Raw genomic sequence first — 27780 nt, 5'->3', positions numbered from 1 at the left:
AATTTTTTCAATTTCATTTATTTGTATTCGGGGATGGGCAGAAACATCCCATAGCATAAGTGTGGAGGTCAAAGGACAGCTTTCGGGATCTGATTTTCTGCTTTCACCATGTGTGTCCTGGGATTAGTCCTGGGGACAGAACTCAGGTTGTCAGCCTAGGCAGCAAGAGCCATTACCACTGTTTTTTGTTTTTGTTTTTGTTTTTGAGAGAGATGTGGGTGCTGGGAAGTGAACCCAGGTCCTCTGCAAGATCAGTAAGTGTTCCTAACCTCTTAGCCATCTCTCCAGCCTCAGGGTCTTTTTCTAACCCTGATACTAAGCAGTTACTTACCTTTGCACTGCCCGTCGGTAGACTTGCTTTGTAAACCCTCATCATATTTTCCAGAAAAACACACAGATACAGTCTGGGTCATTGCTTACTCCTTTGGCCCAGACAGTCTTTTGAGCATGGTATCCATGTACACATTTAGGGTCCCCATCTCATCCATGGCAGATTTTGGGATCCCTCTGGGTGTCCAAAGGGCATGGCTCCTGACATCCAGTCCATGGATGCGCTTACGGATGCTGATGGGGGACTCTTGGGTCACCCCCTTGACGATGACATACAGCCCTCCCTCCACCCTTCCCTATTGGTCTGCGTTAGAAAGGACCAAAGGCCTTCCTTAAGTGGAGAGAGGCAGTCACGTTGCTCCAAAGCAGACAAAGAAGGGTAAGGAAGAGGCTTCTTTAAACTAGAATGTGTAAAATAGAGGTGCAGGCTGTGAACATCACCGCAGCAATTATCCCGAAAGACTGCAGTACAGGCTGGGGCTGGGCTGCGCCATCCTATCAGACATCGGCAGCGACACATCTCTGCAAGAGCCTTTTAAGAGCTGCTAATTATTTAGATTCCAATAGGAGCTGGGTCTTAAAAGTGATTTTGAACTGATTACAGCTTTTTGAACTGATTGCTGCTGTAAGTTAGAAAGGCAGGAGTCTATAAAAGCAAAAAAAAAAAAAAATCCTTTGATCAAACACAAAGGAATTATCCTAAATAAAAATACCTTTATCTCACATATACACAGTTGTTTCACACATGTAAACAAGTAATTTCTATACATATCAAAGATGTAAGCAATTACATTCATTATTCCACTCTCTCCCTCTCCCCATCCCAGGCTGGGGACCATGCCCTGGGTTTTGTATGTGTTGGGTAAATGCTCTACCATTGAGCCGTGCTGCCCACCTATCTACACCAAATTTCATGTTGGCTAAGAACAGGGGCCACACTGTTCACCCTTGTAATTCTTTATGGTGTGTAGAGTGCTATGGAGAACATAGAAAGCACTTACTGAATGGAATTGAACTGAAGCATTTGCTGTATTAATAATCAGAGCAAATAATTGTCATTTACTGTGGTAGTGAACTACCGTAGAATGAATACTGGGGAAAGGCAAGACAAAAGACCATCTGAGGAGCGTCAGTGCTGGGGAGACACACCTATTTTTTTCCAGAGACCCCAGAGAAATATGCAAATGTTCTTCAGAGGAAAGCCAACCACTCTACATACCACAACAGAGACCGTGTTGATTGCTCTGTGGGAGTTGCTAGGCAACCACTCGGTAATTCCCCGAGTAATAGAGATGAGCCTGTCATCTGCTTTCTTGGCTGTATGTGACATGAGGAGACAACAGGTAAAGGACAGCTAAGAACACCTGCCCCGGGATGACACAATCTCTCCCGCTGAAGTGTGGTGACACTGGAGAAAATCCCTGTGCCCTGTCACAAGTCGTTGCAGGGGGGATTTCATTAAACTATTAGTAGAGGGCATTGCAGCGAGCTTTCTGGATTCACCCTGTGGGCAGATCCTGTGGGTGATCCTGTTATCCCTGACCACAAAGCGGCAGACCAAAAGCCCTGCAGTTCTGCATGTGGACGGCTGTCACTTCAAGGAGGGCTTCCGGAGACTGTCCCCTGGCTCCAATGGATGTGGCTTCGCCGGATAAAAGCAGCTTTTTAAGTCCTAAAAGGGACACTAAACTACAAAGAGACCCAAGTTCTGGGTGAGCAGCCCACACTTTTCACGCCTGTAGAAAAGACCTCTTAGTGATGCCTTTGTTTGTTGTGATTTCCAAGGTGTATGATTTCATAGACAAACGGGTGGCCTTGTGAAGAATCCTCTCCGACACAGGTCTCGACACCGTCACTGTCTGCAAAACAGTGTGATAAAAGCATGATAAAGCATTGGAGGATGAATGCTCTATCATGTCTCAAATCTTCTTTGACGTTAAGCAAGGAAAAGAGAATTTGAATTTAAATTAGGAGGACTGACTCTTTCATTCAAATTTTCAAAAGGTTGCCCCCTCCCAAATTAAAAAAAAAAAAAAAGCCATCCAGTCTATCGTATTTGAGTCTTTGGAAACTGATTGCTTGCTTTTCAGCCTTCCTTTTGAGATCTTGGGCTCCTAGATTAGGCAATCAGCCCCAGAGAAGCAAGTTCTGGACTGAGGTAAACCATTCAGGTAGCCTGTGAATAACTAGGCAAGACTTCATTTTAACATCAGGCAGCTACTAGTCCAGCCTGTTGTGGCTGTCACAGCTGTGGCGGGGAGGAGACAGTCAAAGGAGAGGCCCTTCCTTTGGCTATCAGGCTATTGAAACAATGGCCTCCAGATCTTTAAAATTTCCCCAGGAATCCCGTGCTGGGGGGAGGGAAGGCGAAGTCCTGGCACCAGTCCATTGAGGAACTTGCTTCCCAGGAAGACATCACACAGGTCTCTGAGAGCTTCACATGTGCACATTTCCTGACTTATTTCATCTTTCCCATAGAGTTGGAAACCTGCTACAGAGGAAGTGGAGGAAGTGGAGAGAAACCAAGAGTTTGGTCACACTATAAATAAACGTAATTCCATTTACCAATTTCAGTCTCCTAGTTCTTTTTTGTTGGCGTATGTGAACTTGTGTGTGTGCGTGTGCGCGTGTGCATGTATGTGTGTGCAAATGGAAGCCTGAGGACAACCTTGAGTGTTGATCCTCAGGAGCCATCCACCTCAACTTCTGTGACAAGTTCTCCCTGGGAGCTGGAACTAGCCTAGCTGGCCAGAAGCCCCAGTCATCCACTTTGTCTCCACCTCCTCTGGGGTGGTTTGATTGAGAATGGCCCCCATAGGTTCATCTATTTGATTCCCAGTTGGTGGAACTGTTTAGGAAGGATTAGGAGGTGTGGCCTTGGAGGAGGTGTGTCACTGGGGTGGGCTTAAGGTTTCAAAAGCCCACATCAGGCCCAGTCTCACTCTCTCTGCCAGTCTGCAATTCAGGATGTGAGTGCTCAGCTACTACTCCAGTGCCATGCCTGTCTGCCTGCCTGCTGCCATGCTCCCTACCATGATGATCATGGACTAGTCCTCTGTAAGCAAGCCTCCATTTACATGTTTTCTTCTACATGTTCCCTTGGTGATGGTGTCTTCACAGTAATAGAACAGTAACTAAGACATTGTCCGTGCTGAGACCACAGGGCACACTTATGCCTGGCTTCTTATTTGGATGCTGGAGCATCGTACTTTCATGTCAAATACTTTTCTAACTGAGCTATCTACCCAGCCCTTTAGTCTCCTAATCTTTTAAGATACAGGGTAAGGATGGAGCAGGTTCAATGAATCTAAGTGTCCCAGTAATGACACTGCTTTAAACAGACCCAACTGGCCAACCTTTTGAGTGACACCTTCACAGATTCAGTCTACCTCCTCCAGGAGTGTGGTATACAGTGTTTAGGAATGTTTTGGTCTGTCACACAGACACTACACATGTCCTCTCTACTGATATTCTTTATAGACTCCAAATACCATCAGCCGTTAGCTAAATAAAATTTAAGGAGGCATTTTTTTTAGATTAAAAAAATAATGTCTGAGTGTTCTGCCTGCATGTATGCCTGAGCATGGTGGGCATGTAGTGTCTGTGGAGGCCAGAGGATGGCATCAGATCCTCTGGGACTGGAGTTACAGCTGTTTGAGCTGACATATGGGCACTGGGAATTGAACCAGGGTCCTCTGGAAGAGCAGCCAGTGCTTTTAATCTCTGAGCCATCTCTCCAGCTCCTCAAAGACATTCTTGAGCAAATGATCAGTATGGAAAAAAACTCCACAAATGATTCAGAAAGACAAGAATACTGGGGCTTTGGTGATTCTTTTCCAGAATTACAAGTGTGGAACAGAGTCTGGAGAGTGGTTGGGGATTTAGCTCAGTGGCAGAGCACTTGCCTAGCAAGCGCAAGGCCCTGTGTTCAGTCCTCAGCTCTGGAAAAACAAAAACAGAGTCTTCATGCCCCCTCATTTCTCTGTTTCTCTCTGCAGGGTCTCATGTAACCCGGGCTAGCCCTGAATGTTCTATGTACTAGAGGCTGAGTATTTAAATGTGAAAGGAGTTTAAGGTGCAAGCAAGGAGAGAGAAAGCAAGCTAGCTGTTTGGGAGGAATTTCCTGCCCCACAGACTCAAAACTGTGTCTGAATGTTAGTATCCTGACTGTACCTAAACACAGTCTTTCTCATGATCCTGCTTTTCCAGATTCCCACTATGAACACTGGTCAAGAAGTAACCTGGCTGCTGGGAGGAAGGAGGTCTGCACCTGCATCCTTTTATTTCTGACCTGTACATAGCTCTGTCTGTGTGAGACCATGGTCTCTCTTGCCTGTCCATGCTGAATAGCTGCCTCTTCTCTCAGCATGCCTCTGGCCCTCCAGTGCACACATGTATCCACCACACCATCAAATCCTCTTTGGAAGCTCTATGAATTGGCCAGCATCAAAGATACTAGGTACTGATTAAGACTAGAGGATGCTACAGATGGCCAAGGGATGTTCAGAGAAATGAAACCACTGCCTCCCAAATGCTGGTCCAGGAACCGATCCAGCCCTTATGCTTTTATTGGTCCTTGGTAAAAACTGGAGAACTGACGATGTGAAAAGTCTGGCATGACTCTGGTTTTCTGAGACGGGGTTTCTCTGTGTAGTCCTGGCTGTCCTGGAACTCACTCTGTAGACCAGGTTAGTCTCGAACTCACAGAAATCCATCTGCCTCTGCCTCCTGAGTGCTGGGATTAAAGGAGTGCACCACCACGCCCAATTTGAAGTTATCCATTTTTTTTAAATTGTGAGATTATACCTATTCTATGTATATGGGATATCAAAATGCCCTTTCTTTTATAAAATGATACTAAGAGAAGCTGGGGTTTGAAACTGGATATTTTGGATACTTTCCTTGATTCACATTACACTAGTATTTTTAAAATGATTCTAAAAAACTGTAATTTTATATTCAAGTTTATGTATCAATTATGTATTTATTAAGCACTGGGATCTTTCCCCATCCCCTATCTCTAGTAGCTTTGAACTCTTGGCCTCAAGTCACCCTTCTGCCTCAGCCTCTCAAGTAGCTAGGATTGCAGGAATGTACCACCAAGCCTGGAAAAAATGATTATTATTTATAAATATTTGAAAGCATACCAGGTGTAGTAGCTCACATCTGTAATTCCAACATTCAGGAGACGGAGGCAGGAGAGCCACTGTAAATTTAAAGCAAGGTCAGCCTGGGTTACTAAGTGAGTACCAGGCCAGCCAGAGCTACACATAAATACAAGATTGAATAAATAAAAGAATTGAAAGTTTAAAAATATCTCACACACGTACATACAGACATACATGGCTAACTCTTTATGTTATGTTACATGGAACTAGAAAGCCAAATCCTCATATGGACAGGTGATAATAATTTATTGACGTAGACTGGAAAGAGTTGCTGTTTCTTACCCAGCCCTGCTTACAGGGGGAAATCTAGTCCCAAATTCTAGCTCAGCATTTAAGGTACCATGTCTCCCCCTGCTGGAAATGGTGTTGGTAAACTAAGTATTGAGCCTCCAGCGGTACTGGGGATGATTCAAATTGCTAAGACCTGAAAACCAGAAGAATCATGCTTCAAAATCTACTCTTCATTGCAGGGACCTTGGCTGTGGGGGAACTGTCCCCACTTTTCCCTGGGTACTCTTTGAGGAGAGAGGGAAAAGAAATATTAGGTAGAATGATAGACAGAGATGAGAAGAAAGACAGAAACACAGGACAGTTTCGGGAGGACCTGGATCAAAATCCACAGGCCCAGAACTTTATTCAAAAGGGCTTTTTATAACAATGCCAAGAGGCAAGGCAAAAGACCTTCCCCTTGCTAGATACAGCCAAGTGCAGACCCTTCCAAACACCTGTAACCACGCCCATGGTCAAATCATTCCCTTATGCAGCCCTGAAGGGTAAAGCAAGCTCAGATTCTCTGCCCCTGAGTAATTTTGGGCCTCCACACAGCCCAACCAAGAATCTTAGAACACTGATTAAAGGTCTCAGGCCCCAGGAAACTATCCATCCAGGGGCCAATTTACAACCCTGGGAAATCAATAAAGGAAGAAAAAAAATTAATGATTTGGCTACCTAACAATATTATCTACTTCCAAGGACTTCTTCATATAGAATCATAGGGTAAAATAATCATAAATCTATATCTATAAATACCACTGATTTTAGTTTGAAATTCAAGTAGTTAATACAGAATGGCTGTCTGCTAATATGTAAGGGGAATCCGACTTTCTTTCCCTTTTTTTTTTTTTTTTTTTGGTTTTTCGAGACAGAGTTTCTCTGTGTAGCTTTGTGCCTTTCCTGGAACTCGCTTTGGAGACTACTAGGCTGGCCTTGAACTCACAGAGTTCCGCCTGGCTCTGCCTCCCGAGTGCTGGGATTAAAGGTGTGCGCCACCACCGCCCGGCTCTTTCCCAGTTTGAGGTCCAAGACAAAGTCATTCCTCGTGGTTCTGCACACTTAATTCTTTTCTGCCTGTATGCACTATCCCACCTCCATTACTGTACATCGACTTTTATCTGTGCTTAAGGCTTTACCTGGTTTCTTCCTCTTTCAACAATGACTCAAGCTGAGTAATTTTTCCTCCTTTGCTTTTATTGATTTGCTCACTTTTTTTTTTTTTGGCACTTACATTCTCTCATGTTGGTTATTGGACCATTTTCGATTTCATGTGTTTGATCTTTAAGGTGTTTGAAGGCAAAGATCGTTTTAGTTGGGGGCCGGATGTCTTCCCTGTTAAGCTCAGGCTTACAGGGCACAAACTTCAGTTCCCTGGTTTATAAACAAAGGATAACAGCACCTACGCCATACAATTGTTGAGGCGTCCTGAGAAAATGCAAGTAAAGCTAAGGACTGTTAATGATTTGATAATGGTTAACCATCATTTTCGTTTCCTCCATTTCCCAAACAACAGCCTTAGGTGTAGGCATTCAACTATTACTTGTTGGGAGGGCTTATGCTAATAAGTACATTCATACTCACTAATACATTAGCATTATCTGTGTCTGGATGAATAATGTGATTAACTATGACCTTTAAATTGCTTGGATTACCAGTGCAGAACTATTCGCCATCTAGATCCGCAAGGTCCAATTTAACTATCGGCGGTGCCAAGAACATGCGATAATCTTCGCTGTCCAGTAAAGCAGCCATTAAGCTGCATGTGGTCCCTGAGCTCTTGTAACGCCGCTAATGCGGCTGAAGCCGTAATAGCCTCATTTTATTTAATTTTAACAGCACTTCCTGGAGTACTGGGTTGGACAAACGAGGGCAGCTCCAGAACCAGCTTCCAACTTTCAACTTTTTAGTTGTGAAGCACTCCTCTTGGGGATTATCCTCATTTTGTGCTCCCCTTGCCCTTCATGGTGTTGGAGCGGCCGTTTCCCAGGGCCAGGCAGGGGACGTCGTCTGTAAAAGCTGACATCTCCCCCTGCCGGGGGGCAAAGCGAGCCAGACATCAAACGGCATGAAATCACCCCCACTAAAATACTGATTGCGTCTGGTCCTCGTGCACGGACTGGAGGGTTGACGGGGAAAGCGAGCCAGGCGACAGGCGTGGCAAAAACGTGAGCGAGCCGCAGGGAGACACCGCGCCCGGCTGCCAGCCCGCGCGAGTCCTCCCACGCTGGGCGCCGCAGCCACCCCAGGCCGGGCGCGACCAGTTCCGGTCCCCACCCCTAACGGCGTCCGGGGGGGGCGGGGGACACTCACACCCCGAGAGCAGCTTCCCGTCAGGATCCCCGAACGAATCCCGACTCTCGCCAGGTGGCTGCAAGCCACTAACTAACCCCTGCCTTCACAATCCAGTCCCAAGGGCTTGCTCTCCACACAATAGCTCCAGGAGCCAGGCAAGATGGCGGCGGAGCCGCAGGCGCCGACCATAGAGAGGACCACCGCTGCGGAGAGAGCGGCGACCTGCAGGTCTTCCGGCGTAGAGAGCGGAAGCGGGGTGGGGTGGGGGTGGGGGGGGAAAGAGGGCGGGTCTCCAAGTGCCCTTCTAGGAGCACAGCGCGCAGTCTCCATGGTGCTGGTTCCGTGGAGCCGGGTCACGTGACCGGCGGAAGCCGCGGCGGAGGCGAGGGGGAGGAGCAAGGGGCGGGAGGCCGGGGGCGGGGGGGGGGGGGATCGCTAAAGAGACCCGGCGAATACCAGGTTGTCATGGAGTCGTGGGGCCCGGCTCGCGCATGCGCCAGCTGACCCGCCGGGCTGGTCGTGGAGCGGCGACCCTGGCCCTAGGTGAGCGAGGCAGGGCTCGCTTGGCTCCGGGCACGGGAGGCGGGGGGGGGGGCGACTGGGATGGCGACACTGGCAGGTTGGGACTGGGATCACCGAGAAAGCAGGTGGGAGCAGGTGGATGAGGAAGGAGAGCAAAGTGGACACAAAGGGGAAGCAGGACTTTGGGGGGGACGGGGGTCGCCAAATATTGGGAGCAGGGGGACTCGCCAGCCCCGGCTTCTGTTTGGTTGGTTTGCTTTCAAGGGTCGGGCCCGCGTGGGAAAGGGAATCTGGGGTGAGGCAGAGACGGTGTGTAGGGATGGGGCCTTGTGTGAGGGGCCGGTGGTGTGAGTCCCTGAGGGCACGTGTGCCCTGGCCTGGCCCTGGGTACCATGGCTCCTGCGGGAGGAGCAGAGGGGTCTGGGAATGGACTGGTTGGTGGGCATGAGGGCTGCTTACCGAGTGAGTGAGGGCAGGTGAGTGTCCAGCACCTTCATTTAGCAGCTATGCCCAGACACAGGTGCACTGTCTATTCCAGGGGCCCGCGGTCCCCTACTTTAGGCCCCCTAGCCAGGCGTAGTGCCAAGGATAGGGATGCGAGGAAGAAAGTGGATAGTGCCAAGTAAGAAGTCAGTGGTTAATGGCTGGGTAGGGCAGTTTTGATCTGGACCCAGGACCCAGGCCCGAGCCAAGCTCTTCTGTTTATTGCCCAAGTTCTGGCAGGAGGCATTGCCTGGGCATTTGCCCTGGAGACTGGTGGTATGCCAGTCACAGCATAGTCCTGTGGTCTGCCCAATTCTGCCCTGTTGAGTTGGCAGGCTAGTTGATGCCTGGAGGGTGTGCATGCTGCTGCCTGGCGCAGATGTCCTGTGGGCTGGTGCGAATGGGTAGGTGGGCACTGTTAGTGTGAGCCCCCCGCCTTTCAAAGTGATCTGAGAACGTGCTCTAATCACATGCCCCCCCCCCCCCCCTTTAAAGGATGGAGAGAGTCATGGGAAACGGTGTGACCGTGTGGAACAGGGCAGGATCTTGGACACGACCTTTTCAGCCAGTTTTGAGAATGGGAAGGAGGTTGAAGGAGACTATGAATAGTGGACACTTAGGCAGGTGCGGTTTTTCCACTACTACAATACACATTCTCCTGGAATGGTATTTCTGAACATGCGGACCCGAAGGAAACAGCTGCAGAGAAAACGGACTAATACGTTTGTAACTGGGGTTACTCAAGGTTTTATGGCTGATAAAGGCTTTACTTTCTATGACCTTATCACTTTATTCCATATGAGCCTTGGCTTGGGCCTTCACCTCACACCTCTGCGCACGCATGTCGTACACGTGAGACATTTAAAGGGAACGTGAGCTCTCAGGAATGTCGCCAAGTAGCTATAAAAGGAGAGCACTAAAAGCTGCATTTCAGATCCTTTCCCTGTAACCCTTTGGTCGCCAGAGATAGTGGGTCACACCAGCTTTTAATTTGGTTGGTATATTTGTCCCATCTTAGAATAATGGGTATACTGGACTAGACCTGAAAGTTAGATCATGTGTTTGGAAATGCAGCCTTAACCGTCAAAATACCTGAACTCAGGTATTTTGGTGACTGCTAAACTGCTTTGGCTTCCAGAGACTGCCAGACTGAGATTTGTTAGAATTTGGTATTCTCTTGAATACCTTACAAGTCTGTTGCAAAGATTGAAAACAAAATAAAAACAGAACCAGCAACTGTGAGCTTCTAGAGATGAATAATGACCCGAATGTAAGGAGTGAAAAATGGAAGTAGGCACCAGGTGCTGCGGAGTACTTCCGAGAGTGTTTTCCTGTACCAGTTTATATGAGCCTCTGTGTTGACTCACTTCCCATTTTGAATTTTACTGTAGACTGCCCGCTTTGATAACCTTTTGGATAGTGTGTTACCCGTATATTCATATGAGGCCCAGTTAGGGTCGCTGGCTCTGCCTGTTTGGGAGTGTTAGTTAAGTCCTCGTGCAGAATGAGGGAAGTGCAGGGTAATCTGAGATGTGTAGAAAGTGGTAGTGACTTCGGGGAGCCGAGAGATGAGGGAGCAGGTGAAGACCATGTCACCCATTTTCAGATGCTTGTATCTGACTCTATTGTAAAATAATACCGAGGAGGGAAAATAAAACCCTCTTGATTTCTTGAGTTTTTAGGTTTTGCTATTTGTGTGGTTCTTGGCTTAAGGGGTGCTAGTGGGAAATCCCCCCCCCCCTCCGTTTTTCTGCCTAGGGTTTCCTCTGGTGTGTTGTGTGTGTGTGTGTCAGCCCACTTCCTCCCAAAGAAGAGAGGTGGGTGTAGCTCTCATGCACCTTCCTACATGGGCCTCCTCGGCTGGAACGTTAAGGCTTTTTTCCTGTTTAAACAGAACTTTATCAAGAAGAGAGGTTTTCATATTTTTAAACGTTTTTTGCATCCAAAGCAGACACTTGGCCATTCTAAAGTCAGTTGTATGGGTTTTGTTATTTTTATTCCCAATTGCCACCAATTCCCCAGGATCTCAAATTTTAGAATTTAACAGATTTGTCGAAGTTTTAGTATTTTGGTTCTGTAGTCAACATTATCCTGTAAATTCTCTGTGAACCAGAGTAAATTCCTACGTGTTTTTCTATAGCTCCCCTGACTGCGCTTTAGTAACAGTACTCACATTTTGATACTTAGCAACAGTACTAACTTTTTTTTTTTTGGTTTTTCGAGACAGGGTTTCTCTGTGTAGTTTTAGTGCCTGTCCTGGATCTCACTCTGTGGACCAGGCTGGCCTCGAACTCGCAGAGATCTGCCTGGCTCTACCTCCCAAGTGCTGTGATTAAAGGCATGTGCCACCACCGCCGGGCAGCACTAACATTTTGATAACTCTTTTCATTGTCTTGTCCAAGTACCATAGAAGGCTAAGTTGGGATGCTTTCTCTAAATTTCTCTAAAATGCCTGTAAAATACTCTATGTTTAGTAAGATATTGTGAAGTTTTCTCAGATTCTTAATTAGTTGCAACTGACATGCCCTGCTAATCTGGATCAACAGCCTGGTCAGACCTGCCTTAGTCTGAATGCCATCCAGAAGCCACATCTCGTTTCATTTTAAAGAAGGCTCTGTTCACTTTGGAACAGTATTATTTTAGGAAAATTGTACTCTATGCATTTGTTGAGTTTCATAGGCTCCTGCTTTAATATACAGTTTTACATTTTAGTCTACGTTTTAAACAGGATTGCCTTTGCAGAGTGCTCTGTTACCTGTGACAGTGTCGTTCTTCTCATTGTGTGGAGGGGGAGTGATGTGACCTGAGCTGGGTGGGGCTGATCAACCTCCCTAAATGAGTTGTATGCGGGGCATGATGACTTCTACTTGGAATGGCGTTGAGCGTTTCCTCCCATCCGATCTGTGTGTGTCCTTAGTCCACTGCAGTTGTCTGGAACAGTGGTCTCAGCTGTCCCAGTGCTGGGACCCTTTAATACAGTTCCTCATGCTGTGGTAACCTCCAACCATAGTTATTTTTGTTGCTACTTCATAACTCTAATTTTGCTGCTGTTATGAATCGTAACGTAAATATCTGATACACAGGGTATCTGATATGCAAACCTGTGAAAGGGCCATTTGACCCCCAAAGGGGTCACGACTCACGTGTTGAGAACCACTGGTCTGTACATATGTGAGGAAGGGGTACTCAAGAGTGCACCAAAGCATGAGTCTCCTGTCTCATTTCCCATGAGTCTTCCCTCTAGTTCACTAGGTCCTGAACTACCAGAAATGTTCAGGTATGGGACTTCAGGATATTCCAGGGACAGTGCTGCTTGGCCGAAGTGCGTGGAGTCCTGAGTGGATCGTGAAGTAAAGCATCTCTGGGTTTGCTTATGCCTACCCAGTTTCATTATTACTGTTTTCCTAGGTGGCACCCTGTTTTTTTTTATCCCCAAAGTGTCTCTTGTTTTTGTTGTTGAAAGACAGGATCTGGCTAGGTAGCCCTGGCTGGCCAAAAACTCACTCTATAGACCAAGAGGTCCCCCTGACTTTGCCTCCTGAGTTCTGGAGTGTGCCACCACTCCCGCTGCGCCTTAGTTAACATCCACAGTCTGTCCAGCATGTGCGGTTGCAGGGCCTGTCTGTCCTGGGTGTCTGCTCTCCCTCCTCACCCCCACCCCATTGTCAGTACATGGTCTTCTGCTCCTGCAATCTGCTCTGGCCAGCCTGGCCATTTCCTTCGGAGTGTGCCAAGTTCTTTCTCCCTGCAGCCTTCACGTTGGCCTGGAACACATTGCAACAGCTCACCTGTAGTCTTTGAACACACTAATGCCTGCTGACTCCTCAGCCTCCAGATTCCAGCCTCATGGCACTTTTCCTGGTGCTACAGACCATAGCCTCACTTTTTCAAAGCTCTTGTCAACATGATCATCAACTGTATGAATCCTTGGTTAATGTCTGTTCCTCTCTAGCTCACAAGCTGCAGGAAGGATACTAACACAGTTATGCTCTTCCCTCTGTATCCTCAGTCTAGCACAATGCCCAGTTTATAGGAGCATTGATACATGTTTTTTATGTAGACATGTGACTGAATGTAATGCATCTGAGCTTCATTGCAAAATGAATTACAACTGAGGAGGATATTGTGAAACTCAAGAATAACATTAACAGCAATAAATGTTGTATATCCTTATGCAATATAAGCTCTTACACTTTTAAAATTTATTTTACTGTTTTCCTAGGTGGCACCCTATTTTTTTTTATCCCCAAAGTGTCTCTTGTTTTTGTTGTTGAAAGACAGGATCTGGCTAGGTAGCCCTGGCTGGCCAAAAACTCACTCTATAGACCAAGAGGTCCCCCTGACTTTGCCTCCTGAGTTCTGGAGTGTGCCACCACTCCCGCTGCGCCTTAGTTAACATCCACAGTCTGTCCAGCATGTGCGGTTGCAGGGCCTGTCTGTCCTGGGTGTTTTGTTTGCTTGTATGTCTGTATACATACCACTTGTGTGCCTAGTACCCACAGGGCATTGGATCCTCTAGGATTAGAGTTGTTGTGAACCACCATGTGGGTGCTGGGAATCAAAACTGCTCCTAACTGCTGAGCCATCTTCCCAGCCCACCCCCCATAAACACTTCTTAAACATGTTTATACATAAAAGTTTTTGCTCTTTTGTTGTGATCAAACTTATACTAAGTAAGCATTCCACCACTGACCTATACCTTCAGGGCTGTAAAAGTTTTGTGGTTTAAAAAAAATTCGTTTAACTTTTATTTTATGAGAATTGGTGTGAAGGTGTCAGATCCTCTGGAACTGGAGTCACAGAGAGTTGTGAGCTTCCATGTGGGTGCTGAGAATTGAACCCAGGTCCTCTGGAAGAGCAGCCAGTGCTTTTAACTGCTGAGCCATCTCTCTAGCCCCCTTTGTGTGTGTGTGTGTGTGTGTGTGTGTGTGTGTGTGTGTGTGTGTGTGTTTGTATTGTTTTATGTTAAAAAGTAGCATAGAAGGCCAGTGAGATACTTCAGCAGGTAAAGGTGCTTGCCGCCTGACAACCTGAGTTTGAGGACCCACAAGGTGGAGGCCGAACCAATTCCTGCAAGTTGTCCTTTGACCTCCACACATGTGTCATGGCACATGTGTGTTCATGCCAATGTATACACGTACACAAAAGTACCTAGAATAAATGTAAAAAAGTCTTTTGAAGTAGTATGTGTGTATGCTCAGTACTTCATTTTGAGAACTGAGAGGTTTATTTGAGACACCCCGGACTGTGAGTGGTGGCAGTATATCACCATCCTGCTAGGAAAGCTCGCCTTGCTGGGTGCTGTTACCTCTTTTCTCCTCAGGGAGGAGGGCAAGTTTATTTGGTTACCAAAAAGGCTAATCAAATGTCCCTTTGTTAGCTGTTCACAAAGCTTCCACTGAACATGGTTTGTGTGCCTTGACTCGCAATGAAATTAGAGGACAGAAGGGGTGGGGAGCCTCCTTTGGATGGAACTGTTCTGTGTAGTAAACCTGAAGCTTGGTCAGCTGAGACTGCGGAGACGGAGTAGCTGAAGTGGGTGAGGCTGGCAGTCTTTGCCCTCACTTTCTTCACCATTTGGCTCGCCTGGTTCACTCTCCAGGTGATGACTTCTTACGTCCTTGTTGTTTTTCATAGAGCAATCCACATGCAAAGACTGTCTGTGACCCAGCTTCCAGCCCGCTAACATGGAGAGGAAAATGCCATCCAGAGAGAGCCCTCGAAGACTCTCTGCCAAGCCAGGCCGAGGCACAGAGAATAAAAGAGTCACTCGGCCGCTCGGTGTGGTGGCTGCCGACTCAGACAAGGACTCCGGCTTTTCAGGTTAACAATATCTTCCTCTTCTGCCTTCTGCTCCATAATATGAATGGAAACATTCCTCCCTGAAGCTCATTAGTATAAGAAGCACAAGAAGCTTTCATATACAAGATAAATAACTATCTGAGCTCTTCAAAATAGCAATTCTGAAACCAAGGGGTGGTGGTTGGTGATTCTGGTATCTTATGGCACCATAGGTTAGTTCTGAAAAAGTAATTTTCCTTTTCAATTTAGACTTTAAACTCTCAATCTTCCATTTCAAACTGTAGTTACTAGAAAAAATATTTGAACATGGACTGGAAATGTAGTTCAGTTGTGGACTGTTTGCCTCGTATGCAGGAAGCCGTGGGTTGGATCCCCAGTACTCATAAAACTGGCCGTAATCCCAGCACTGGAAAGTAGAAACAGGAGGGTCAGAAGTTCAAGGTCATCCTTAGCTGCATACGAGTTCAAGGCCAATATGAATTACATGAGATCCTGTCTCAAAGACAAGTGTTTTTAAAAATACTCAGGATTCTGTTGCATTAACTCCTTTTTCATGGCAGGGAAAAAGAAAAATACTACTGTATCTTGTTGCCATGAAACAGTGTGAAGGTCAGTTAAAAGTAATGTGGTCATGTATTATATAATGAGAAATTGGTCCTTAAGGAACACTAGGGTGTACTTTCATAAACCTAGATGATATAGCCTATTACATACTTAGGCTCTATGATATAGTCATCATCTCAAATGTGGTCTGTCATTGGCTGAACCGTGTTTATGTGGTAAGTGACTGTCATTTGTTAAGATAACACTTGCCTAGAAAGTAATTTTGCTATACTTAAAAAAGTCCCCTCCTAACAGTTTTTCCTAATAACTGTACACTTTGTGTTTGGACTGTGAGCCACCTGGGCCAACTGTAAACTCCATTAGACATAAGAAAGTAGAACAGGAGGCTGGAGGGATGGCTCAGCAGTTAAGAGCACTTGCTGCTTCTGCAGAGGGCATGAGGGCACTTGCGTGTACATGCACATGTATATACAGACAGAGAAACAGGCACACACATATACATAAAAGAAGATAAACAAATCCGTGAGCATGTATGGTAGATATGCTTTTAATCCCAGGACTTGTGAGGCAGAGACAGGTGGATCTCTGTGAGTCTGAAGCCAGTATGGTCTACATAGTGAGTTCCAATCCAGTTAGGGCTACATGATGAGGCCCTATCTCAAAAAATAAAAATCAAACAAACACCCTCCCCCCCAAACCAAATCTTTTATTTATTATCATATCATCATTGTCATCATCATTATTATTATTTGAGACAGGGCCTGTCTATGTAGCCCTGGCTGTCCTGGATCTCACTATGTAGACCAGGCTGGCTTTGAACTCACAGTGATCCTCCTGCTTCCACCTCCCACGTGCCAGGGTTAAAGGCATCCACCACCACATGTGGGATCAAAAAACCAATCTTTAAAAAAAATTTTAAAAAAGCTGAAGAGATGGCTCAGTGGTTAAGAGCACTGGCTGCCCCTTCCAGAGGACCGGGGTTCAATTCCCAGCACCCACATGGCAGCTCACAACTGTCTGTAACTCTAGTTTTAGGATACCCTCACACAGACATAGATACAGGCAAAACACCGGTGCATATAAAATAAAAATAAATAAGTTATTAAAAAATAAGAAGACTGGTAGTAGAGCAGCTTTCATTGGTAGCTGTCCAGAGTCTTCCCCAGAAGGGCTGACTGCATCCCCCCCTCAGCCTCTTAACTTCGTGCTGAAGCTCTTATGTCTAGGGCTGCGGGGAGTGGCTTGAACTACTCTAAATATTGAATTAATGCCAACATTAATGTCCCAGGAGAGTCTCAGGATGATGCCAGCGAGTCGGGCTTACTATCCTGGGAATGGAGCTTTTTCTAGGGAAAGATTTATAGGTATTACCCAGGCTCCAGAGACAATCCAGGCCTGTTACTGATTTACTCACTTACACTGGGAATTGCTGCTGTTAGGAAGTCTAGGACTCTCCCCTTCTTAGATTGGTACGTTTTCATCTCGTAGGCATGCTGAATGAGAAGCTCAATTATAAATAGAGTATTACTCAGAGAGGGACAGCACTGACCCAGGGGATTAGAACAGAGGAATTAGTGTCTGCCCAGGACCAGGACAGTCCAGGGAAGGGTGCGCCAGCCTGTAGCAATTGGGATCCCTTCACTTAATGAATTTCCTTACTGGGCTTGTCTCACCATGAAACCCATCAGAAACATCTGTTAAAGATTTAGATTCCTAGACCCTCTTAGAGATTCTGGTACTGAGGCTGGGGAAGGGTCTGGAAAGTGGGGCCTATAAAACAAGGCCAAAGGTCTAGAAACCACTGAAGGGCTTTTTTCTCTTTGAATATCACATTTGCTGTTGATCTGTTTCTGGATCATAAAGGTAATGTGTGCTCATAGTAAAAGTTTAGACGCTTGTGGGAGTCAAGAAGAAAACACACTTTACCCACAGTCCTTCTGTTTAGAATTCCCAGGACCACTGCCATTTAGCTCCATCTTCTAAAGTCTTTGTCAGGCTAGTTGTTTTAATAAGTACTGCACTATTTCGGACACAGAGTGATATTAAAAATGACCACCCTCAATCCTCTTTCAGAAGGTGGTCCCAGTGAATGCTGATCACTCTTGGGGCTAGATTCCAGGGACGTGGTCGCTGCCTGAATTACTCCAGTTACCTTGGATATAATGAAATTCTTACTTGATCTTAGCCAAAAGGCTGCCTGAGAAGGACTTCAGTAAAATTTGCAAGTCCAAAATGGATAATATTTTCTATTTTAATTATTTTTCCAAATTTATTTTGAGAAATTTCAAACCTAAAGAAAAATGAATGAATATTCTCTCTAACTACAATCTATTTGGATTTTTTCCATTGTCCCAGTAATGTCCTTATAGCTATTTGCCATTGTCTTTTTTTTGGATCAAGGATCCCATTGAGAAACATGCATTCTATGTAGATGGCCTGCCTTTTTAATATTATTTAATCCAGGATAGCTTTCCTATCTTTTCTTTCCTTTATGACACTGACATCTTTGAACAAGACAGAACTGTAGTTTTATAGCTTCCACATTTTTGGAATCATTAGAACACTGCATTGTTGATGTTGTATATTTTCCAAAACACAAGGAAACTCTTAAGTTAGTCTCATTTTTTTCTTTTTTTAAAGATACATTTATTTGTATGTATGTGTCTTCATGAGTTCGTGCACTACTTGCATGCAGGTGCCTATGGGGCAGCAGAGGGCATCAGATCCCCTGGAATTGGAGTTATGGGAGGTTGTTAGTCACCTGAAGTGGGGACTGGGAACTGAACCTGGGTCCTCTGTAAGTGCTTTTAACTGCTGAGCCACCTCTCCAGCCCCCCTGTTCTCATTTTTGATGATACTCTGATGCCTTGGTTAAAAGGTACTGTGTACCAGATTTCTTTATTGTAAAGATAATCTTTTATTTGGGCCTGGTGGCACATGTCTAGAATCCTAGGTTCTAGGAAGGCCGAGGCAGGTGAATGACAAGGTCAATTGCCTGGGTTACAGAGTGAGTTTTTGGCTTGTGTGGGTAACTTAGCCTCCAAGTGCTGGGATTTTAGGCAGGCACCACTATACCATCTTCCTTCCTGCAAACTCTCTCCCCTTTTTTTTTTTTTTTAAAGATTTATTTATTCATTCATTCATATGGGTACTTTGTCAGCATATACATCTGCACACCAGAAGAGAAGAGGGCGTCAGGCAGTTGTGAGTTGCCATGTAGGTGCTGAGAATTGAACTCAGGACCTTTAGAACAGCAGAGAGTGCTCATAACCTGTAGCTAGAGTTTTCCTGCCTGGCCCACAGTCAGGACAAATCTCTCTCACCTGCCAGTCCCACAGCCGCTCAGACCCGACCAAGTAAACACAGAGACTTACATTGCTTACAAACTGTATGGCCGTGGCAGGCTTCTTGCTAACTGTTCTTATAGCTTAAATTAATCCATTTCCATTAATCTATACCTTGCCACGTGGCTTGTGGCTTACCAGAGTCTTCACATGCTGCTTGTCATGGCTGTGGCAGGCAGTGACTCCCTCCACCTTCCTGTTTTCTCTGTTTTCCTCTCTGTTAGTCCCGCCTATACTTCCTGCCTGGCTACTGGCCAATCAGTGTTTTATTTATTGACCAATCAGAGCAATTTGACATACAGACCATCCCACAGCAATAACCACTGAGCCATCTCCCTAGCCCCCTCCTGCAAACTCTTGACTAGTGTTTTAGCATCTATTGACACTCTCACTTGAACTGGTTACCACCCTAGCGATTTAAAAGTTGTGATCTACTAATGCTGTCATTTTGCCCAGTCACTGAACCTCTTGGTTGAGAAGCATTTTCCTTCTTCTGGTCCCTTTTTGACTTATCACCCTGGATTTGTAGAATTCTTTAGTAATTCAGTCTGCTGGTCCGTTAACCGCATATTTCTGTTCCCTGCATTGTCTCAAATTTGGCCAGTGAGTTAAATGTGCCCTTGTCTCACTGATACCTGTAGCACGAATCTTAGAAGGTCTTATTAATAAAAACAAACCCATTGGGCGGTGGTATACACGCCTTTAATCCCAGCACTCGGGAGGCAGAGCCAGGTGGATCTCTGTGAGTTCGAGACCAGCCTGGTCTACAGAGCGGGATCCAGGACAGGCTCCAAAACTACACAGAGAAACCTTGTCTCAAAAAAACAAAAAAACAAAAAACAAAACAACAACAACCAAAACAAAACAAAACAAAAAAACAAACCTGGAGCCAGGTATTGGGGTGAACGCTGAAAGATCAGAGAAACAGAACAGGCCACAGCTAACCTCACCTTGCCAACTTCTCAGCCGATCCTGTTTTCTCAAACTGGAAACCTCTGTGTCCTCATCCGAATGGATCTCAGCTGAACTGCTGCTAAAAGTCTAAAAGCTTAACCAGGCTAGTTCCTGGTCCTCACACCTTATATACCTTTCTGCTTCGTGCCATCACTTCCTGAGATTAAAGGCGTGAGTCACCATGCCTGGCTGTTTCCAATGTGGCTTTGAACTCACAGAGATCCAGACGATCTCTGCCTCTGGAGTGCTAGGATTAAAGGCGTGTGCTACTACTGCCTAAACCTATGTTTAATATTGTGATTGTTCTGTTCTCTGACCCCAGATAAGTTTATTGGGGTGCACAATATATCAACCACAGACACCCTGTCCCTCAGTGTTTGGGCACCTCTTCCCTTTGTTGGGACAACAAACTGTGTGGGTTCATCTTGTGATAAAGTAAATACTCAAGACAAAAGCAGCTTACGGGAAAAGCGTTTATTTCAGCTCACAGTTGAAAGTTCGTCATGGCAGGGAAGTCAAGGCAGTGGGAACTTGAGGCAGTTTCTTAGCTTACCCACAGTCAGGAAGAAGAGAGCAAGGAACGTGGGTGCTCAGCTCACTCCCTTCTCTACACACGAGGATCCCTGCCCAGGGAGTGGTCCTGCCTCTAGCTGAGTCTTTCCACATCAATTAAGCTAATTGAGGCAATCCCTCACTGACATTCTGAGAGCTAAACTTGATCTAAATAATCCTTCACAGGTATGCCTGGGGGTTTGTCTCATAGGCCAGTGTAGATTCTAGTGTAGATTCTCCAGACAGTTAGCACTAACCACTCAATCAGAAACTCAGGACAAGGCTTTTCATTCTAATGGATATAGATTTTAATTGGCTTTGTTTTTTTACTTTGATTGTATCTTGTGGTTTCTAGAGTCTCTAAAGATCTTAACTCTGCCTGGGATCACACTTTCTCCCCACTTCTTAACAACAGATTTGGAAAGTAATTACCTAGCTCTGGTGAGAGGGCTCTGCAGGTAAAGTCACTTCTCACTAAGGCTCAGAACCTGGTAGCAGAGAACTGACTCGCACAGGTTGTCCTCTGTCCTCCACATGTGCAGCCGGGCACGCACATCCCTCCGTCCCCACACATGCAGAATGTAACAACAACAACAAAGCTGTGAAAATAATAAAATAAAATGAAAGTAAGCTCTTTTCTTCATGTGATCTGGGGATGAGTGCTTTCACAGGAACCCTGACTGATTGGGGCTCTCCTAAGGATTTGGAGAAAATCAAGCCCAGCAGGAGGGATGGTTTGAATAGCCAGTGAAATTTCCACCTCAGAAAACTCACAGAAACACCCATCAAAGATGTTCCTTTCTATTTTAGGGCGTCCATGGCTGGGTTATGAGCTGTTAGCCTAGAGCCCACGTGAACTGACCATTTTTCTGCCCACCAGATGGGAGCTCAGAATGCTTGAGCTCCGCAGAGCAGATGGAGTCAGAGGACATGCTGAGTGCCTTGGGCTGGAGCCGAGAGGACAGGCCGAGGCCAAGCTCCAAAGCTGCAAACAGTGCCTTCCCTGCACTGTCCCCCATGGTGGTCATGAAGAATGTGCTGGTCAAGCAGGTGAGGAGGACCAGTGGGGCCAGAGTCTTTACAGAGTGCAGACATTTCCACTTTGCAGGAAGAGATTTCAGAAACACACTAGAGCCACACTGATGTGGACCTTCCACCTGGGAGAGGATGTTACCTTTCAACTACTGATGCTGTTTGGTTTTATTTGTTTGTTTTCTGCTTTAAATTTTTTTCTTTAAGATTTATTTTTTAAATTGTGTGTGTTTATGTGTGTTATGCAAATACTCTACCATGCCTTCCTCTGACCTGAGGACACCTGAGCTCATATGTACACATACTTCTACTGATGTATACATGGGGGGTGGGGATAGGGGGTGGGGGAGTGGGGAGGGGAGAGCGCGAGCTAAAAACAAAAATTAGAAGTATATGCATGAGCCAGGACTTATGTTCTCACTATTTTATCTTTGTATTTCTAGTTTCAAAGGGACCTTGACCTGCTGTAGTAATGTATAATGGAACCAAACCAAAAAGTCACTTCAGCGGTGCATTCTAACTCAAGGCAGAGTTTAGGGGAGAACCAAAAGGTTTTTTTCTTTTTTAGTTCTGAGCACTGAAGCCAAGGCCTATGTATGTTAGGCAAACACACACCATTGCACTACATCACAGCCCTCGGAACCTCTTCTTTAATTTGAATTGATTTGGGAATTTAGGAGTATAAGACACATTTGTAAGCCTGCATGGTAGTACATCTCAGCCCTGGAGACACGGAGGCAGGAGGATTGCAAGTCTGAGGGCAGCCTGGGATGCATAAGACGACACTGTGCCCAAGACAGAGTTCAGACAAACAAGCGGAGCAGGAAGGACGTCTTTGCTGCAGTGGCAGAGGCCGTTTCTAGGCTGGAGCCGCAGCTAATGACAGGGCAGCTCTGGGGCTGAGAGCTGCAGCAGGGTCCTCACTGCCGACTGTAAAGCTGTGAGTAGTCTGGACTGGGCTCTAGCACAGAACCATGTCCGTTATGTGGTTATTATCTAGATAGGAAACATCAGTGCCTGCAGATATTAGTTAGCTTACAGGATTTGAGACTGAGAACTCATTCATAAAAACTTGGTTAAGTTCTAATAGCGAAGTTTAAGGAATGGAAAAGTGATTTAAGTCAAACAACAGTTAAACTTATAGTAATTTACTCTGAAAATAGAGTTCTTGCATTGACAAGGTATATTGAAAATATAGTTTTAGTGTTGGCCTTCCCATCTTAGCCAGAGGTTAAAAGAACATGGCTATGACATGATACTAGTGTCGTGTGTGAACACTGCCTGGTCACTTCTGCAGAACACACACTGAGGTCAGCAAGGTGGGCCGCTGGTGAATTCTGAACAATCATTTGAACATTTTGCTTGGTAGATCCATCTCAGCAGGAATGTCGGTTCTCCTCACTGAAAGGAAAGAGCACAGAGATGGGATGCAGCCCCAGGGAGCTGTCTGCCTGCTAGTGCTGCCCTGCCTGTGAGGGCCTCTCCTCCTGGCTGGCCCTCTCTCCTCTTTGCCTTTCTTGTTGCTCTGTGGCCTTGTTAACAAGCCATGTGCAGGAGTGAGGAGGCTTTTCCAGCAGAGGGACACGGACAGCTGGCAGGCTGCTAGTCTGGTCAGGCGCTAGGAAGCTCAGTGACAAGCTAGCCTCTTCCGGGGTTGGTTTAGTTTTGGGGTTTTGAGACAGGGTCTCCAGTAGCCCAGGCTGATCTTGAAATCCTCATGTAGCTGAGGATGGATTTGATCTCTCGATGCTCCTGCTTGTACTTCCTGAATGCCAAGATGATAGGTATCTGCCACCATGCCAGGTCTCATGCGATGATGGGGTCCAGTAAAGGCTTCCAGGCATGCTGGGCAAGCACTCGAGCAGCTGAGTCCAGGCCCAGCCTGAGCTTAGCAGCTCTGGCTCTGGCCAGGAAGTTGTACTCTCTGTTCCTGTCGCCACTGTTGTACCGTGACTGTGCTGTTATTTCATCTACCTCCAGTTTCTCTTTCTGAGTGATGGCCTTGATTAGAAACAGATAGTTCAGGGCTGGAGAGGTAGCTCAGTAGTTAGGAACACTTATTCTTCCTGAGGACCCACGTTTGGTCCCAGCGCCCATATTGGACTGCTCACACCACCTGTAACTCCGTCTGCAGGGGGTCTGACACTGGTACCATGGCCAGCTGCACTCACGTGCACCTACCCATGCACAGGTACACACGGAGACAGAATTTAAAACATTTCCTCAAGTTTCTCTTAGGAAAACGTTTTTGTGTTTGTTTTTAGTTTTGTTTTTCTCTTGTTTTATGGTATGATACCAGATATAAGTGGATTTCAGGCCCCTTCTTCCAGTTCTCAGCAAGGGCTCCCTGTGCATGCGGGAAGCCCGGCACCGGAAGCAGTTGTAGCTGAGTGCCCGCCTGCTTTGCTGGGGTGGAAGCTGGGGGCTGCACTCCTCCGTCCTGAATGCAGCTGCTCTTCTCCTTTGTCTGCAGGGCAGCAGTTCATCCCAGCTGCAGTCCTGGACTGTCCGGCCCTCCTTTGAGCTGATCTCAGCACAGCCCCAGCTCTTTGTCCTTCATCCTCCGGTGCCGTCTCCCGTCAGCCCGTGCCAGACTGGTGAGAAAAAGTCAGACTCCAGAAACTACTTGCCCATTCTAAACTCTTACACCAAAATAGCCCCCCACCCAGGCAAAAGGAGCCTTTCCCTCAGCTCAGAAGAAAGAGGAGCAGGTGGGCTACCGAAGAAAATCTGCACCGAGAGACTGGGGCCAGGCCTGTCTTCCAGCGAGCCAGCCAAGACTGGCCCTGTGCTTTCCAGTCCTTCCACCCCAGCCCCACCCAGCTCCAAACTCACCGAGGACTCGGCTCTGCAAGGAGTGCCCTCCCTGGGGGCTGGTGGGAGTCCACAGACCCTTCAGCCTGTGTCCAGCAGTCATGTGGCTAAAGCTCCCAGTCTGACCTTTGCTTCGCCTGCCAGTCCTGTGTGTGCATCGGACAGCACTCTGCATGGCTTAGAGAGCAGCTCCCCGCTCTCGCCACTGTCGGCCAGTTACAGCTCACCGCTGTGGGCCGCCGAGCAGCTCTGCCGCAGCCCAGACATCTGTGCGGAGCAGAGGCAGAGCAAGCACAGGCGCTTCCAGAACACCTTAGTGGTCCTCCACAAGTCCGGCTTGCTGGAAATCACTTTGAAAACCAAGGAGCTGATTCGTCAAAACCAAGCAACCCAGGTGGAGCTCGACCAGCTGAAGGAGCAAACCCGGATGTTTATAGAGGCCACCAGGAGCAGGGCACCTCAGGCGTGGGCCAAGTTGCAGGCATCACTAACGTCTGGGTCCAGTACTTCAGGCAGTGACCTAGATGCATTGTCTGATCACCCAGACATATAGCACAGAGGTGTTTCTCATTTATTTGAGTGGTTCTTTTAACTCTTTTGCTATTACTACCTACACTTGGTTTCCACAGCCTGTTTAAGAGCTTTTCTTTCTAAACTCACTCACAAAGCTACGTGCCAGCTCCTGGCTGCCGTCTTAATCTGTGGTTTATGCACAGGTTAAGTGCATTTATGTTCCTCTGAGGACCTCCAGTTGGAGTATCTGTGAGTCCCTTTTCCTTAGCCTGCAGGAAAGATGACTGTGTGGGTCTCTTCCAGCTTCCCACTCACTATCCATGATCCAAGGTACAGTGCTATGGATGAGTGTACACTTGTCAAACCAAGGAGTAGGTGACCTAAAGATCCTTCTTGGCCCTCCCTCAAGTATCTTAGTCACAGAGAAAAATAAGAGACTGTGTTTGTCTTCTACCGGGCATCATGCCAGTTGGGCGAAACCTGAAATGCTTTGGGCACAGGTTGTGCCTGGGTGCAAGCATTTCATCACGTCAGGCTTTGTGTCTTACACTTGAAAGTTAAAGGAGAAAGGGCAGAGCCATCAGACTCACACTGATCACACACCAGATCTCACACAAGTGGGCAAATACTTCAGATTTTTAAAATATAGACTTGGGTTTAGTACCATCTGGAATTGTAGTTGATGAATTGCTTTTTTGATTAAAGGGTCAGAGAAGCCAACATTTTTTGTCACTAGCTGGAAAGTTTTGTTAATTCATGCTTGAAATAGCACAACCTGTCTTATATCTAAAAAGCCTGAGACAGGACCGCAAGATGGCTCAGTGAGTACGTGCTTGCTGCCAAGCCAGATGACCTGAATTCGATCCCTGAACCCACACGGTGGAAGGAGAGAACAGACACTGTGGTTTGTCCATCCTGTGCACACACGTACACACATGCGCACACGCACACACGCACACACATCCACACACACACACACACACATGCACGATACATAAATGAATATAAGATTAAAAACAAGCCGGGGCAGTGGTGGCGCATGCCTTTAATCCCAGCACTCGGGAGGCAGAGCCAGGTGGATCTCTGTGAGTTCGAGGCCATCCTGGACTACCAAGTGAGTTCCAGGAAAGGTGCAAAGCTACACAGAGAAACCCTGTCTCGACAAACCAAAAAAAAAAAAAAAAAGATTAAAAACAAGCCACCATCAACATTAACACAATCAAAAGCTTGAGATGGCTTTGGTGGGTCCTCAGAGTCTGGCCTAAGTTTCCTCTGCTGTCTCTTGTCTGTACCTCACCCAGCTGTTGTAGGAGGGAAGGGGACTGTGCTTAGAACTTTTGAATTAAAGAAAACCCTGAGGTTAGAACAAGGCCACGGAGTCGGGAAGGATCCTTCCCTGTTCACATCTGAGTTCTCACCCATCCCCTGTGGTGATGGGGAGCCACTGTGGAGGTCCTGTGTCTTGTGTTAGATGTGGCAGGAGAGCCGAGGTGTGGTGTCCCTCTCAGAGGCTGGACTTAGGACGGAGAATGTGAGACACATTCTTATTAGCTTCCCTGTGCTGGTAACTAAAGTCTAAACAGTAAAGACTCAAAAGGATTGTATCCGCTTGTTTACAGTCTTCATCCTCCTGAAAAGCTTTGTTTTTCACAAATTAACTTGCTTTCATGACCAGCATCTTTCTGCAGAGAGAATGTTCATGGGGCTTTACTAGGTCCAGAGTTAGGGTCACATTTGTTAGGGAGTTGGTTGTAATTCTAACATAGTTTAAAAATTGTAAGACTCAGGTTGACCCTACTGTGTTCATGAAGACATATGATTTGGATATGACTGGTTGAAAAAATAATCAACTTGGTAAAATCTCTCTACTCTCTGGTCAACACAGAATTATTACCTGCTGTTTGCTTTCTGAAAGAGTTCCCCAAATCAGAGCCAGTGTCCCTGGGCAGACTCAGCTCCTTGTGATATGCTTTCCTGAATCCGTGTGGTAGCGTAGCTGCTCCACTCTCACTCCACTAGGAAGCTTCCTTTTTTGGCACACTGTTTGGCAGGAATGCTGTAGAGACAGGTGCATTCAGAGCAGCCTGGGCACCAGCCACAAGTTTTACCGAACATCAGAAGGCTGGAAGCACTTGCTGAGAACCAAATGTACTCCATTGGAAAAGCCCTCAGTGGAGCTGTAAGCCTCTTGGACTCTTCCTCCTAGATACGGGTTTTCATTTTCCTTCTTGTCCCCATAAAAGATGATGAAAGCCACCATAGATCTTCGCTGCTGAGTGGCAGGGAGGGTTAGCACCCCCAGTCACTGCTCCTCCGTGATCTTAGAGCCCTGGCTGCAAGTCCCTAGGCTGTTAGCACAGGGCTCTCTTCCTGGTGGAGCTGGAAGCAGATGGACTCCAGCAGAGAAGCTAGATCTTAGAAGGAGCGACCCTTTGAGGTCAGAGGCTAGACCAGCATTTGGAGGAAGCCTGGAGTGGACCGGAAAGATCTCCATTGGTTGCCCAAAGCTGTAAGTAGCCATGGCCTTAGTGGTGCATGCTCTAAGTCCTTCTGAAGCATTGTGCAGGGCTGTGAGAAGTTTAGCTCAGTCCAGCCCATAGGAGAACCTTTGTCAGGTTGGATTGGCGATACTGGAACACATTTGGAAAGGTTCCTGATTGAATTGGTTATAGGATTTAACGTTTGTAATTTACTACACTGTTTTATTGATTATAGTATTGTCTGACTTCTTCTCTAGTATGATTCCTTCAGCACACACGTTACTCTTGCACATATAGTTAAGTGGTTTTTCAGCCACAACCTCTTTAGGTTAGAGACTATTTACCAAATGTGAATTCTTTTAAGACAGTGTGAAGTTATATAGAAATTGACTGTGAAATGTCAGAGGAAAAAAAATAAAAGTCACTTACTTGAAAATTATTTGCTTTGTAACTGCATAAAAATTCTAAGGACTGGGCATGGAGCTCTTGGTAGAATGTTGGCCCAGTGTGTGTAAGGCCCTGGGCTCCACCCCAGCTACTCTTTCACAAAAATCCTAAAAGAAATCCAGAATAATTGTGGATTGCGTGAAGTTTCAAACATCGTTTTGTGTTATCTGGGATATGGAATTGGAGGCTGAGTACTGGAGTCTGTTCAGA

General features: G+C 46.4%; 1 protein-coding gene and 1 long non-coding RNA gene across 5 annotated transcripts; one reads left to right on the top strand and one right to left on the bottom strand.

The window, feature by feature from the left end:
- On the bottom strand, window positions 1-8196 carry LOC128111061 (uncharacterized). The gene is made up of 2 exons (XR_008218453.1): window positions 8082-8196; window positions 1-2189 (listed from the first exon to the last, which is right to left on the bottom strand). It is a non-coding gene; the product is annotated as an uncharacterized LOC128111061 (long non-coding RNA).
- Window positions 8171-27562, top strand: Cipc (CLOCK interacting pacemaker). Of its 4 annotated transcripts, none has more exons than XM_052739213.1 (4): window positions 8171-8291; window positions 14706-14891; window positions 21165-21334; window positions 23790-27562. In XM_052739213.1, the coding sequence occupies exons 2-4, from the start codon at window positions 14756-14758 to the stop codon at window positions 24681-24683; spliced, it is 1200 nt and encodes a 399-aa protein (XP_052595173.1). In that variant the 5' UTR covers window positions 8171-8291; window positions 14706-14755; the 3' UTR covers window positions 24684-27562. The 4 variants fall into 4 exon arrangements, with proteins under 4 accessions (XP_052595173.1, XP_052595170.1, XP_052595172.1 ...); XM_052739210.1 differs by lacking the exon at window positions 8171-8291 and adding an exon at window positions 8492-8606; XM_052739212.1 differs by lacking the exon at window positions 8171-8291 and adding an exon at window positions 8690-8710.
- The last annotated feature ends 218 nt before the right edge of the window (window positions 27563-27780 follow it).

The sequence above is a fragment of the Peromyscus californicus genome, unplaced genomic scaffold (genome assembly GCF_007827085.1).
Source record: "Peromyscus californicus insignis strain IS unplaced genomic scaffold, ASM782708v3 Scaffold_15__1_contigs__length_86483966, whole genome shotgun sequence".
In the NCBI taxonomy this organism is placed as follows: Eukaryota; Metazoa; Chordata; class Mammalia; order Rodentia; family Cricetidae; genus Peromyscus; species Peromyscus californicus.
This window is presented reverse-complemented; position numbering and strand designations above follow the sequence as displayed.

Coding starts and splice junctions, on each gene's coding strand:
- Cipc (XM_052739213.1), top strand. CDS start 14,756: ATGGAGAGGAAAATGCCATCCAGAGAGAGCCCTCGAAGACTCTCTGCC. Junction 14,892..21,164: donor CAAGGACTCCGGCTTTTCAG/GTTAACAATATC, acceptor TCTGCCCACCAG/ATGGGAGCTCAGAATGCTTG. Junction 21,335..23,789: donor AGAATGTGCTGGTCAAGCAG/GTGAGGAGGACC, acceptor CTTTGTCTGCAG/GGCAGCAGTTCATCCCAGCT.